Source organism: Falco rusticolus, chromosome 6, assembly GCF_015220075.1.
Source record: "Falco rusticolus isolate bFalRus1 chromosome 6, bFalRus1.pri, whole genome shotgun sequence".
NCBI classification, from domain to species: domain Eukaryota; kingdom Metazoa; phylum Chordata; class Aves; order Falconiformes; family Falconidae; genus Falco; species Falco rusticolus.
The window spans coordinates 9,772,385-9,786,752 of NC_051192.1; the positions used below are offsets into that span (position 1 = coordinate 9,772,385).

At 39.7% G+C, this 14,368-nt stretch overlaps 1 protein-coding gene across 1 annotated transcript in view; it reads left to right on the top strand.

Annotated features, from left to right (window-relative positions):
* Window positions 1-14,368, top strand: part of PCNX2 (pecanex 2) — a 159,630-nt gene that overhangs the window by 75,656 nt on the left and 69,606 nt on the right. The window contains exons 18-21 of the mRNA XM_037391395.1: window positions 1,402-1,494; window positions 2,012-2,162; window positions 6,263-6,404; window positions 11,447-11,624. Of these exons, the coding sequence (XP_037247292.1) occupies window positions 1,402-1,494; window positions 2,012-2,162; window positions 6,263-6,404; window positions 11,447-11,624 (564 nt within the window). The remainder of the gene's footprint in view (window positions 1-1,401; window positions 1,495-2,011; window positions 2,163-6,262; window positions 6,405-11,446; window positions 11,625-14,368) is intronic.

Below are 14,368 nucleotides of genomic sequence, written 5' to 3' on the forward strand. Positions count from 1 at the left end.
AGCCCTCTTCTTTTGGAGGTAGGTGCTCCGGAGCAGCCTGGGAAAGGGAAGAGCAGTGGCGATGGGTTGAGAATTCAGCTAAGCCAGACTGGAGTTTCCTGGGACAAAGCAAGAGTACTTCTTGAGCCTGAAGGCTTTTTAGTCCTGCTGAATTTCAAAGGGCTGCTGCAGTAAGTGGAAGTGCTGGTGCTCCTGACCTTTTGCGAAGAAGCTTCTTTCATAACAGGGAGCGATAGGCAGCCTAAATATAGTGATTGCTGCCAGCTTCCCTTGTAATTCACAACCCTTCTGTTGTTTGCTTGTTCTGCCTGCTTTCTTTTTGTCTCTGTTACTCGTAGTTTTGCTATCCTATCTTTATTTTAGTTTTTTTAATTTTTCTCTGATGAGATACATGAAGACTACCTAGATTGCAGCACCAGGACATCGGATGAGCTAATTCTAACAAAAGTGTTGCATTTCACCTATTTTTTTCTAGATGTCTTTGAATTAAAGTGTAAGTCAGTTTCTAAACCAAAAGCTACAAATAGTTACTCATTTGATGACTTAGCAGTAGTATTGAGTGCTGAACTCAAATGCCCCTCTCATAAATCTAAGACAAGTTTTTCATTTACTCACAAAGACACTTGGGTGACCTCCGAAGTACAATTCGGAAGATAGCACAGATCGCAAGCTATCTTGTTTGTTTGTTTACTGAGAATGACATTTTAATCACAAGAAAAATGGGCTGGGAAGACAGTGATATTTTCCAATCTTTAGAAACAAAATTACTCCTACCCTAGTTATAGATCTTTATGTAAAGGCAGACGTGTCCTTTCATTATCATTCAGTGACACTAGGAAAAGGCCTTGCCTGAAATCCATAAAATCTTGCCAAAATTTGGCTTCCAATACAGAAAATCAGAGAATGGGACATGTCACTTTAGAACATAATAAATGTATTAACTTTGTGTCTCTGAAGACTTTACAGAGAAGCATGAGTCATTTCAGTAATGCAAGAGAAAGTGAATCTGAAGAAACTTTAAAGCTTGCAAATAGGAAATGGAACCAGAATTTTGATTCCCCAAAATAAAAAAGTCATAACATAAAAGTTATATTCCTTAAACAGAATCAGACTCAGTATGAAAATGTATTGCTTTCATTTCTTCAACCCTAAAACTACATTATTTAAAATTTAAAAATATAATTTAAAATTAGGCATGATGAATGTAAATGTGATTACTTTGATGAACCTAGAGTGTGAAGAAATAATTTCCCAAAGCAGAGAGGAGAAAATACTTTTGTATCAGGGAGTGCTGATTAGCCTTATCACAATGCAGACTGTGAGTAATTGAGAACAGTCTCATTTACTTTGGTTAAAATAGTATTGGTTTGCTAATTTTGTATAAAATATTTATTTTCACAGAAAGAAATCTTGAAATCGGATCTCATTGTCTGCACAGCAGCTGCTGTTCTGTCATTTGCTGTCAGTGCCAGTACTGTGTTTCTATCATTAAGGGTGTGTATCTGTCTTTATTTTTGTTCCCCCCTAAGATACTATCTCTTACGCAAAACCACAGGGTGCTTTAACTGGAAAGAATACAGATTGTGGGAAAAGTGAGTGAAAATGTACATACTAGTCATGATAACATTCTTTGTGCAAGGCAGTTAGTTTATGGATATTTGTATTAATTTCATTGTTACTTATTTGCTGTCTCTTTCTTTAAACCTCTGCATGTCCACAGCTCTTTTATAATACAGAACCTGAGGGACAGAATGAATAAGCCTGATCACTTGCCTTTTTTCTTTCATTTAGGGAGGAAAAATTTGGTTAATAGTGTGTGCAAAATACATATTTCAAAGTCCATATCCACCTATGGAGTCAGAGGGTTTGAACATAGGAATAAAAATTAATTGCACAAAAATTACAATTATAGGAAGTGTTAAAAAAATGTAAAAAAGAAGTTTTATATAAAAATGTTGTTGGCAAGTTATAACTGTGTTCCTGTTTTTTTTTTTTTTCTCTTTTGGCCCAGCCGTTTCTCAGCATTGTCCTGTTTGCTTTAGCATGGACTGTGGGATTTGTAACACATTACCTACTGCCTCAGCTTCGCAAGCATCACCCCTGGCTGTGGATTTCCCACCCCATCCTTAAAAGCAAAGAGCACCAGCAACGGGAAGTGAGAGGTTTGTAATAAAATCTTTCCTAAAGAATGGATGCAATGACTTGCAGCTTGTCTTGGTTTAAAAAAAATAATATTCAGAAGGAACAGAGTAGGGAGAATAAATTATGCTTTACATTTCTCTCTTCTGAATAGCATGCATAGCCCATCATTTCCATTTCCTGCCCCCCCCGCCCCCCCCCCCATCATCAGCACATCTGTGGACCTGTAGAAGTAGTCTCCTGAGACCACTGCAGAGAACGGCTGCGGCTGGGCAGGCACCTCTGGAGATTGTCTAGTCCAATGCCCCTGCTCAGAGCAGGGTCAGCTAGAGCAGGTTGCTCAGAGCTCTGTCCACTTTTGGATATCTTCAAGCATGGAGACTTCCCAACTGTTCTGGACAACAAGTTCTAGCATGTGATCATCCTTACAGTAAGAAAGGTTGGGTTGGGTTGGTTTTTTTTTTCTTAAGTATGTTGAAATGGAATTTCAGTTTGTACCCACTTTCTTTTGTGCCATCACTGGGCACTACTGAGAACAGTCTGGCTCCATCACTTCACCCTCCCCATTAAGTATTTATACTGCCAAAATGCCCTCAATCAGGCATTAATAATATACCCCTGAGTCTTGTCTTCTCAAGCCTAAGCAATCCCAGTTCTCTCAGCTTCTTCTCCTGTGTCAAATGCACCTATCCCTTAATCATCTTACTGGCCCTAAATGGCCTTTCACGAGCCATCATTTGATCTGCCTTTTGCTTTTACATTACGGTAGTTACGCGCTGTGTCGCTTGATACGTTATAGTTCATGCTTAATAGATTGGCATTTTATATAATTTAAAAACTTAAATGATTGATGAAACTGAGGCAGAATTTTTCTACTTTCTGGCATATAACTATATATCCTTTGAACAGCAAGGGTAGTGCCACTGAGAGTTCCAATTTCCATCAGAACACTCTTAGAGGAACATTAGAATTGAAAGGAACTGTGAAATTTTCTTGAAGATTTGTTCTTGCTAATGTTTGCTGGCTTCAGTGGGTAGTGCCCTGATACATGCTAGTATCGGTAAATATTTTAGTGTGTCAAGGTCTGATTTCCTGTTCTGATAAAGCTATTTCTGCAAGCAGCCAGTGTACTTCAAGAAGCACAGGTGTTCGTTTTTTTCTTTTCCACACCAGCTCTAATCTTGCTTTTGCTACCAGCCAAAAGCTTGCTTGTCATTTCTTGATGGATCCTGTGCCTTAATCATTCTCAATATATGTTCCTGAGGTGTTTGAAGACAGCATTGTCAGAACACAGTCTGCTGAGGGACTTTAGTGTTCTTTAGCTAGACAACAAAAGAGTTCAGATCACTCTCTGCAAAACCATGCATTAAGGATTTAAATCTTTTTTTTAAAAAAAAAAAAAAAAAATCACACCTTTTGAAACGATTACTTTCCAAACAAGGTTTGGGTATGAAAAAAGTACCCAAGAGACTTCATTGAAGATTGCCTTTTAACTTTTACTGCAATATGCCAAGGAAAGTGTAGTAGAAATATAAATCTTACTAAGGATCATGCCCAGCTGAAAACATTGTTCAGGGCTTCCTCTCCCTGATGATCAGTAATTCTGATGAATACCCGAGTTTTATTGTCTGTTACATCACTTAATCATAAAAGACTACTCTAAGTTTTCTTTCCCTTGTCCTGATTAAGTCTGTCTTCATTTGTCAGAAAACATTGTTTTCCTAAATGTAATGACTCAGCTTTTGAAAAGGTTGAGGGTAGAGATCTGCCAGACTGATCTCCCCAGATGGGTTTCCTTCTGCTTTGAGATCCAGCTGCATTTCCCATGCTGCCTGCTGTGGGCAACAGGCTTTTTTCCTTCTTTTGCAGTCCTCGTTTTATATGTGGCCCATTTCTGCGCTGTGGGGCTTACGTATTATTGAAATGTAGCTGGTGTTGTGTGTTAGAAAACAAGAGAAAATTATATATATATATATAATTTTTTTTTCACTCCCTTAGGCTGCTGCAGAGGCTTTTTATCATGTTCTGAGATGAGACAGGCTGAGGAAAAGGTTGTGTAATCCCTTTGATAGATACGTCTGACAGGCTGTCTTCTTTCTTTTACCCTGTAAGAAAAATGTGGGAGTTGAGCTTAAAGGTTCCCTGTTTGTATAGAAAGAGAAGCTTGGAAAAGGACAGTATCCTGTAGTTGTCAGGTGTGGACAATGAAAGGGCAAGTACACAAAAGAAGATGTCTGTGAGGAGCTTTTACTGCATAGAATTTCATTTTCAGGTTCCTAATTTTTGACAAGTGTAGGCTATGAGGAGACAAATGGCGGCTTGCAATTAGACGAGCAGCTGGTATTGACAATTCCATGAGTTTATTCCTGGCTTTGTTTCATAGACTCTGAATGAGCTGTTCAAACTCTCAGGCCTTCCACGGAATAGCAATCATCAGACCAGTTCTCATGATGCCCCTATGAGATAACTCATTTATTACTTGTCATTGTTTTGCCTGACTGCAGGAAGAAAGGCTGAGGCCAAGATCTGTGAACTTACGGTATAATAGATGTGTAGAAACCACTGCAGGACTGAGTGGGAAAGAAACCCTGAAACACTAGAGACTATTTTTTTTTCTCCTTCTCCCCACCGCTGTTTTATACCCCACAGATTCATGTAAAGCTTTTTCAAATCATCCACATCTTTCCCTGGGCCCCCCCTGAATGTAAGCTTTTTTTTTTTTTTCTGTCTGCGTTGTCTGCACACATCTCTCCCTGCTCCTGCAGCTACCTTCTTTTTGGTCTACTTGATATGCATATCTCTTTATTCAAGCTTGAGCTCTTACACACAGCTCAGCTTTGGGCAGTTGGATCAAGTTCTTGAGTGGAGCTCTGGGAGCAATTTGTAGTTCAGGAGGAAGGGAGAGGAATGGAGAAAAACAGCTAGATTCCAAAATGGGCATTTTGCTGCATGTAGGAGCTTTTAGGATGTGGCCTTCAGATAATAAGAGGAGGAAATATTTTGACATTATTACAAGAAACAGAAGTTCATCATATTTTCTGAAGGCAGATTTTTGCAAGAGCATTGCCTTAGCTTAAGATGCTGGTAAAACATGACTTAAAGCTAATTTGAAAGGATTGCTTTTAGATCTTTCTCTTTGAGCCTATACAATACACAGCTGTGCCTGCAGAACATACAAATCTGCTGGCTCAGCACGTCGTCTTTGCCTGTCATTGAAAAGGTGTATGTGGGAGTGTGGGATCCGTATGCATCGTTTCTGCAAGGAAGAGTATTGGAGGTTCAGTAGCTAGCACTGTTATTTCTGAGTCAATACCACGTTCTGCCTTTTTGTGTTCAGTTTTTTCCAATAATCTTGTCTGGCTGAGGTCAGTTGAGAATAAAGACATTATTTTTGTCTGTACACAAGTGTTTCTGCACTCAGTTCACTGAAGTTCTTATAGCAGTTGAATTGCACAGAGCATTCAGTTTTTGTTTAACATTCATATTAAGCACTGTGATGTTAGAAGATTCTACTACGCAAAAAGATACTCTTTACTGGTGAATGATGTGATCCTGGCAGATACTTTTACAGTGGCTGTTTTAAGTGTTTTGAGAAACATCTGTGCCAGTTTCTAGCTCCTGTTAATTCTTCAGTCTTTAGATCTCAAAGGATATTTCATTTTTCAATGAGGTCAGTGATGCTTTGCAGTCTAATGAACAGTGTTTCACCACTATAAGATGGGGAAGGAGAGGCGCAAAGTTCAAAGGAAGTTCCCTAGGTCATCCACCAGGTCGGTGCCAGAGCAGGAGAGGGTCCCTCTGCAGTCGTTGCATCACTAAAAGCACTATTTAATATAGTGACTAAGTAATTGGATTATGTAGAAACTGCCATCTATCATGTACCACCTTTTATTGTTTCTGAGTGCTTCTCATGAGTGCAGTTATAAGCAGCAAAACAGATACTCTCTAAAATCAGAAAAGAACAAAATGATTCTCTATTGCAAAAGAATTATGAATTCCATTGTTTCATGAATTGGTTGGTTATATTTATTAATGTGAGCTAACTGGTTTCTTCTATAGTACTGCAGTGCAAAAAATGCTGATTCTTTGATGAAATGATCCATTATCTGAACTTCTATTTCAGATGCTGCTCATTTGATGTGGTTTGAAAGGCTCTATGTGTGGCTTCAGTGCTTTGAGAAATACATTTTGTATCCAGCTATAATACTGAATGCCCTCACCATTGATGCTTTCTCAATTAGTAAATACAAGAAGCTTGGTACACAGTAAGTATGTGATTAGTAGAATATTTGGTTTTAGACTGAAGACTGAAAAATGAAATTGTTTCTTAAATGTCTGTTTGCTTGTCAGACTTTGCTTTCGTGCATTATTAGTTCAGTGTACAATAATCATTGGCTTTGCTCAAAGAAAAAAGCAAAACTACCTTAGCACATGCTAAGACATGACTCCAGTGAGAGAGAAAGAAATTAAAAGATTAAGGAGCTATATATAGATATATATGGAATGTCTAACTGTCAATTAAAAGCAAGACACACTATACCAGGCTGCAGGTGTTTGATGGGCATAAACACAGTGGGGTAACTAGAATTAATCAGATGAAAATGAGAAATCTAGGCTGGATATCAGGAAACGTTTCGTAGCTGAGGATTTTTAAGACTACGATGTAGTCTCCCAAAGGAATTATCAGCAGCTTCACCGCACAAGTCTTCTAAGGCAAGACTGAATAAAATATTCAACAGTGTAGAATGGTGGGTAGTCCTGCATTAAGAGTGGTTTGAGAAAGGCAGGGATACAAGTTTTTCCAGGGTCTGATGCCTGATATTAAGCAGCACTGGTGATGCTGATCCGTGGTCTCAGTGTGATCCTTGCAGACAGCCTTTTATGGTAAATATTTTGGTCAGTGACTTGCCTACTGCAGATATTCAGCAGGCTTAGTGACTGCAGTATCCCCAGCGAGCAGAGTTTCTGCAGTCTTTTTATCAGAATGACAGTGATGCAGATGATAAAAACAAAGAAACAGCCTGTGTTCAGGAAGGAAGGTTCCAGCAGCAAGAAAAACTGCTGGAGGGCGGGGGAGTTCCTCAGTATTAATAATAATTTAGATTCTTAACTTTAAATATTAAATAAAAGAACTTTGATGTAAACATTGCATGTTGTTTTAATTATTCCTGTCTTTTGAAGAGCAATGCAGCTTTAGGGACTGCACAGCTATAAGGAAAATGTGGCCCCTGCTTTTAGGGGCTGAAACTAGGACTAGGTCGTTCATCTGATTTTCTGCATATTCCTCCCAGACAGCTCCTTCTCCGCAGAGGCTCTCGGCCATCACTCGGAGATAGCCTGTGTAGTTCCCCACCGATGTTTTTCCAACCAGGCACTTGGGGGAGATGCTAAGGCCAAGGTGGTTCAGGAGCTTAGGTGTGTTGTCCAGGGTGAAACTGAGTTCACACTCATCCCTCTGCTTGGTTCTGTAAGGCTGGCAGAGCTAAAGGTAATCAAAATGTCGTTTGTCACTAGCAGACATGACTGAATACGTGCACAGAGCAAATACGTAGGGTTAGGAAGGTGCTATTTTTACATAGTCATTCCTCCAAGCTAGATTGCACTTTAAAGCGTCACCTCCCTCAAGTGTTCAGAAGTAGTGCGTCAGTCCCCCAGAAATCTTGAGATTAAAGAAAGTAATTACATTTGTCAGCCTTTGATTGTTTGGCCTGTAGGGGAATACTACAGTCCTTTCCTTCCCCATCCCCCTTGTGTCGGTGTGATCACCTTGGATTTAAAACCTGTGTTTTCCTCTTTTTCTTGTAACTGAGGTCTATCCACAGCACTCCCAGGGTCCCTTCTTCTCCGGCACTCCTCTTTAATACCCTTCCCTAGCAGCTCCCATGGCAATGCCACGCACAAAACGTTCATCTTCGGGTCCTACTTCTTTCTCCTCAACTCTGCAAGCCTGTGAGGAGTCCTGGGTTCTCCTTGCTCTTTCCGTGTACAGTATTACTGAGGGTTAACGTGTTGGTTTCTGTTGTTGGAACATTCCTTAGTTATTGCTCACCCAAGGATCAGACCGCATCACGCTGCGGAGGAGGGAACGCACTCTCCTGCTCCGTGTCTGAAAGTGGCTGAGGTGGTACATTTTGCCTGATTTGCTTTTGAAGTTTTTTCTCAATTTGCATGTGTTTTTTAAAGAAGCTTCATCTTGCTTTGTGATTTAAGGGACTGAGGCAGTTTGCTTCCTGAGGAGGCAGAACAGCTCCTTTGCAGCCAAGAGTTTGCTTGAGCTTCCCAGACCCCGATGTGCTGGTTATTAATGGGACCCACGCTGACAAGCTGCAGTGCCTGCCCGTGCTACCTGCCACGGAGGCTTCACAAATAAGCCCCCCTTCTCTCTCTCAGGCCCCAGGAAAAGCATCTTGTGTGGCAATATCTTTAAAGAAGAGGGATAATGAGCAAATTATCTTCTGTTACCCCTGAGAGCATTATTTTTTAAAATGTCTCTTTTTTTTTTTTTTTTTTTTTTTTTTTTGTGACATTTTCCACATGTTAACAGATCCAAGGAGGAAACTTTAAATTTTCCGTGTGAAAATTCCTCCATGTTAAAAGATATTTTTTTTCTTTCCGAAGGATGTGAGATCCAAACGGTTTATACAGGGCACACTGGAATGGCTTCTAGTTGCTTCAGAATCTATTTAGCTTAGTCACTAGATTTTCCACTCAGAAATCTGGGGCAAATTGAAAAGAACAGCTTTGACAAGGTGAGAAATAAGGTAAGCTTGGCATTTCATTCCAACAGTGATGTCCTGGTGATCCTTTAGAATGACCTGTACTCAGATAAAGTTAGTCTGCGTTACAGAAGATACACAATAATGAATAAATGCCACATAAAATAAAATCAAGCTGGAAATGTGCAGATGCAGGAGCCTTGCTAGAATGATAAAAACCTGTTGAGAGCTTTCTGGCTTGTCAAGTGTCAGTCATGGCAGCAGGTATACTGGTTCACAGCAGGATGGAGAAGAACCTTCCATGGATCTTGCAAATACCTGGCCTACTTTGTCACTCATTGTGCATTGAAGTCCCTGGTTGTTTTCATCAGCATCAAAAAGACAGTGCATCTTGCTTAAGAGAGGTCACCTGGCTCTCAGTTCACGGGGCTGTTTACTTGTACATCTCTATTCGGTTTGGGTTGTCTTTTCAGGAATAGATCCAGTACAGTTCTTGGTCATCAACATGCAAAACTGCAATCCAGATATACTTGTTCAACTTCCAGAAAACGCTGAGGGTACCTGATATCACTAAACACTCCAAAATTTGATGTGATGGTTCATTAGGAGGCTTGAGCCTGAGCATGCCCAGAGCTTTCTGAAAACATCACTTGTCTCCGCTCTTATCCTGACTAGGACCCAGAAACCAAAAAGTTTAGAGCTGAGAGCTGTTTTGCAGCATCTCCTGTATGTGATCAAGATTGAGTTCTCTGCTTTGATATCCTTCCTTTTAAAAACCTTGATAGAGAAAGTGGTGTTGTCCATTTCCATTAACCAGTCCAACTGCTAAGCACTTACCAGGAAAGTAGAGGCCACAGGAGGTTTGCGTGTGATTCCTCCTGCTTTGGCAGTAAGGAAATTCTTACAGGAGTGGGGAATCATGTGTTTCAATTCCTGCTCCTGACCCTGTTGCTGTGGGTTTTAGTGGTTGTTGAGTAAAATACAGAATCGTGCAAGTGTTCGTGGTCTGGAGCCCAGTACCATGTCACATCTCAGGGCAGTGCCCATCAGTGCTTCTCTGCCTTGGACTGAAAAAGACCTTCCAACTCTTCTTGGCACAGATTCAGCCAAGGAAGGAGGAGCTGATGGTAACTTGCAGGATGAGATGTGTGTCCGAATCCCTCCAGAGCTGGAAAGTGATTGGATCTGGGTTCCTTCCTTCCCAGGGAAGCCGTGTAACCAGTAGGCTGCTGCAGAAAAGTCTGGCTGCACGGCTGCTCATTTGAAGGAAAAGAGCTGTGCGCAGTTCCCTGCAAGAATGGTGAGAAGCACTGAGGTGTGCTGGAGGGGATGGGGGGGACAAAAGGGGGACAAAGGATCCTCACCTGCAGGCTGAGGTCAAGGTGAGTTAGGCGGGAGAGTATTTTCAGACATGTCACTGTCCTGAGGAATTTCCGTAGGGTGGCTTTAGACAGCTGCTTGCTGCCTGATTCTGCACTCATGCTGGAGAAGGAGCCAAGGTTGGATTTTAATTTACCCAGGTGATCTAGAAGTTAATAATCTGTGTCTGAGACCTTTCTAGGATCTAACCCCCAGAACAGGCTGTATTATCAAGAGATCAAAATTGTTGTCTAAGCAAGACCATCTTTCTAATTCTGTAATAATCTTACGACCAAAATTTAAAAAGGTGGACACCCTTGTCTCAAGAGTTTAGATATATATCCAGAAACTGGAGTGGTTATTTAAATCCAGGAGGTGCCAACACATTACCCCCATCTTTCCTTCTCACATAATTGTATTTTCTTACACAGAAAACTGTGTTGTTTTCTGGAGAGTTCAAAGAGGAATGTTACCTTCTTGGAGATACAGCAGCAAGCACTTTAATTTTTAAAGATTAGACTTCTTGGTTTTTCTGTGTGGTCACTTGCTATTTAGAGTTCTCAGCTGAAGTTCACTCTCTGGAATATAAGAAGGGAGAGTAAAATGCAGATTGCAGACATTTTACAGCACATAGGTGCAACACACAATTTCTTTTCATCTGATGAAGGAATTTCTATATAGAAATACTTGACCTTCCGATCAAGAACAATGGTAAGAATTTTAATCACTTTACATCTATGAGTGTTTCTATCCAGAATTTTGACATTGTGGCTAATGAAATTAGGAGAATAATTGTAAACTGTATCATCATGTGAAATTTCTAGTAATAAAAACCCTGGAGTTCAAGATTTCTTTACAAATTATAGTAATGTATTAATGGAAGTGCCAAGATACTTCACAAACTTAAATTTTATTTTAAGAGCAATGTAAAAATATCCTTTTTCGATTCTTAGGTTGTAGTAGTCATTGCTGTTCTTTGTAGTACAGAGTTCTTTCATTATTACAGATTACAAGTGTGTAATAAGGGAAAAATGTGAAGTTGCACATGGGTAGAATAAATGTGATTATTAAAAGAACATGGGAATAATATCAGAAATCAGTAAGATGTGTAGATTTAGATATATATAGTGATCTAAAATACATCTGGCACAGCTACTTGTATTTAAGACCTTCCTAATTTAATGCTTTATGACTTTGACTTGATTAGGTTTTTCTTTCTGCCTTTCTTACAGCTGTGATATTATCCTGATAACAGTTGCTGGGATGAAACTCCTCCGCTCCTCGTTCTGTAATCCTATTAATCAGTTTGTTACTTTGAGCTTTACTGTGATCTTCTTCCGATTTGACTACAGAGATATTTCAGAAAATTTCTTGCTGGATTTCTTCATGATGTCCATCGTGTTTCATAAGGCAAGTTTTATAGCTCCTGTCATTACTTTGGTAAATATATTTTCAGAGCTTTATGTATCTTCTCAGTGTCACCATGCTCATCAATATGTGGTAGGATTTCTTAGAAGTAATGAATGCATATATAGACAGTTTATTGGTACTATAGAGGAAAAAACCTTGAAACCAAGGTTCCAGTTAAATGTCTTCTCTGGTTTTGTGCAATGTTTTGCATTTGCTTTTTGTTCACATGTTGCTATAGAAAGTTCAGAATTGTTGTTTTCAAGAGGAGGAAAATCCTCAATGAGTTGGAAAGAGCCTCTTGAGTCATTAGTGCAGGGCTGCCCTCCAGATCAATTGCCTGGTGTTTTTATCTGGGTTTCCTTTGAATGCCTCTACTGTTTGACTCAACAACTTCCTTTGGGAAATTATTCCATTATCTAATCATCCTCATGATAATAAATGTTTTCCTAATGTCAGCCTTAACATTTTTCTTTTCCTTTTTTTTCAGTCTGTTACCCTTGTGATGCTGCCCTTAACCTTAACCTCAGAGCTCCTTCCTCTCTTTTACGTTGTTAACTCTTGGAGGGTGCTGTAGTTGAATTTACTTTAAAAAAGACCTTTCTGCACCAGTCAGATCAGATCCTGTCCTGATTTGCTATCTGTGCTCGTTCACTGAAAGAAGCGCATTTAACTTGATAAAATATGAGAAAATATTGAAGACTTGCCTAATGCTTTTACCAATTCTTTTGTATTTTGTTTTGGTTTAAAACTTGTTGGTCCCTGACTGCCATAACATACAATACAGTTTGTTCTGAAGCTCTGGTGAGGTGTTTGGTTTTGTTGTTGGGGATTTTTTGGTCAGGCTTGTTTGCTTGGTTTCATTTTCTAAAATATTCCTACCATATGTGTGAATATGACCCAGCTAACACCACTTAATTTCTGAGAGGAGAAAGACATGGTTCCATATTGACGGCTGCGTGTGCTGTGGAGATGCCCAACGATGTGTGTGGAGATATTTAGCCCTTCTACACAAGGAGTGTCAGCTCAGACCACTGTCCATGCCCACCTAGAAGTTCCAGGCTTCCTAAGGAAAGACGCAGTTCGTTAGTGTTATGTTGGGAGCTCCCAGTCATTCAGGCAAAAAGTGAAGCAGAAACTCGGTGCTTTTCCTGGTTCATATCTGTGCTGCTCTCAGGGAGGAGGAGAAGGGAGGAATAAGTCAGTGAGGGAACTTGGGCTTTTTCTTTTTTCTGAACTCTTGGACCACACTCTAATGGAGATTCACCTGCCTCAAGCCTTCAGCCCTCAGACTCCTTGTTCTGCTTTCTCTCTGCAGGGGTGAGGAGGCAGGACTTGGGGAGGGAGGGCAGTAGAAAAGGAGGAGAAGAGCTGATACAAACCCTGCTTTAAAAAGAACCCCCGCTCCATGCTCCGTGATCCTAAAATACAGTTAAAGTAAATTTTTAAGCTTCTTACCTTGGAGCAAAAGACGAGCAGTGAAAGTGATGCAGAGCATTGTGGCAGTTTTCAGTTGTCAGCATTACCGTATTCCCTAGAGTAAGGGGTGAATTTCTGTCTCCGAAGAAGATTGTCGGTGATGTGCATCAGTGGACATCCCATGTCTGGATAATGACCTGTTTAGTCCTAGAATTCATTCTCCAAAAATCTCTTTACAGGATCAAAAAATTGGCACCCTAGAATTGAAAGTCATACTATTCATTAATTATTTTGAAAATGTTGATCTTCTGAGCGTATCACACAATAGTGGTGTTTTTTATATATTCCTAAAAATAGGATTATTTCAGGTTTTTGGAAGAGAGGTAAGTAAAAGCTTTTCAATGGGCTTTTTTTGGGGGGACTTGCTCGAGTAGTTTAAAGCTACTATTTACAGTAGAACGACTGGTGATAGCAATAAGAATGAGATACTGAAGGATGCCTATCAAATTAAGCAGAGATGTTTGCTAGAATAATTACTACTCTACCAGACTGAAAGTTTGTACGACAGACGTGTTCTGAAAATGTAGTTTTAGCATTGATCTGCCATCTTCTTCAGTGTGATAATATCTGAAATTTTGCAGGTCATCAGTTCATCAAGTGGACTTGTCCTTGTTCCATTTTAAAAAACTAATGTTAAATGGTTGAATTATTTATATTAGAAAAGCACATGCACAGTTACACAATGATCATTACAGCCAATCTGAAAAATAGCAATTTAAGTCTTATTAATGCAAATCATAAAAGGCATAACTTTTCTTTAGCCCAATTGAAGTCTGAGCTTTAATCAGTTCAATATTGTGGAACTTTATGAACAGATATGGGCACTTGAGGATAAAGATGGTGTGTGTTTATTCCATATTCCATACTATAGGCCCTAACCAAGCTGCAATCCACCTCTGTTCCTAAAAGGTTTATGGGTCTTCACACATTCTGTCTGTCTGTAGTTCAGTCATTTTTATGTTTGCAACTATTTTTAAAAAGAAAACCAAAACCTGAGAGAGTCTCTATTACCATCACTTTTGGCTATGCAGAACTTACTACACAGTCATAGCTGGTTTCTGCTTATTCATTGAAAAAGTCAACTTACCACCTTCTGAATTAGAGAACACTAGGAGTGCTGTGCCTTTAGGCAGAGTGATGGTAATTTTTAAGCATGGTTACCCCACAAAAAAATATTTGCATGCTCTCAAAGCACTGTGGTAGTAAGCATTTATTTTCTTCTGCCAGGCACCAGGGAAGCAGGCATCTAAATTCAACAGACATCCACA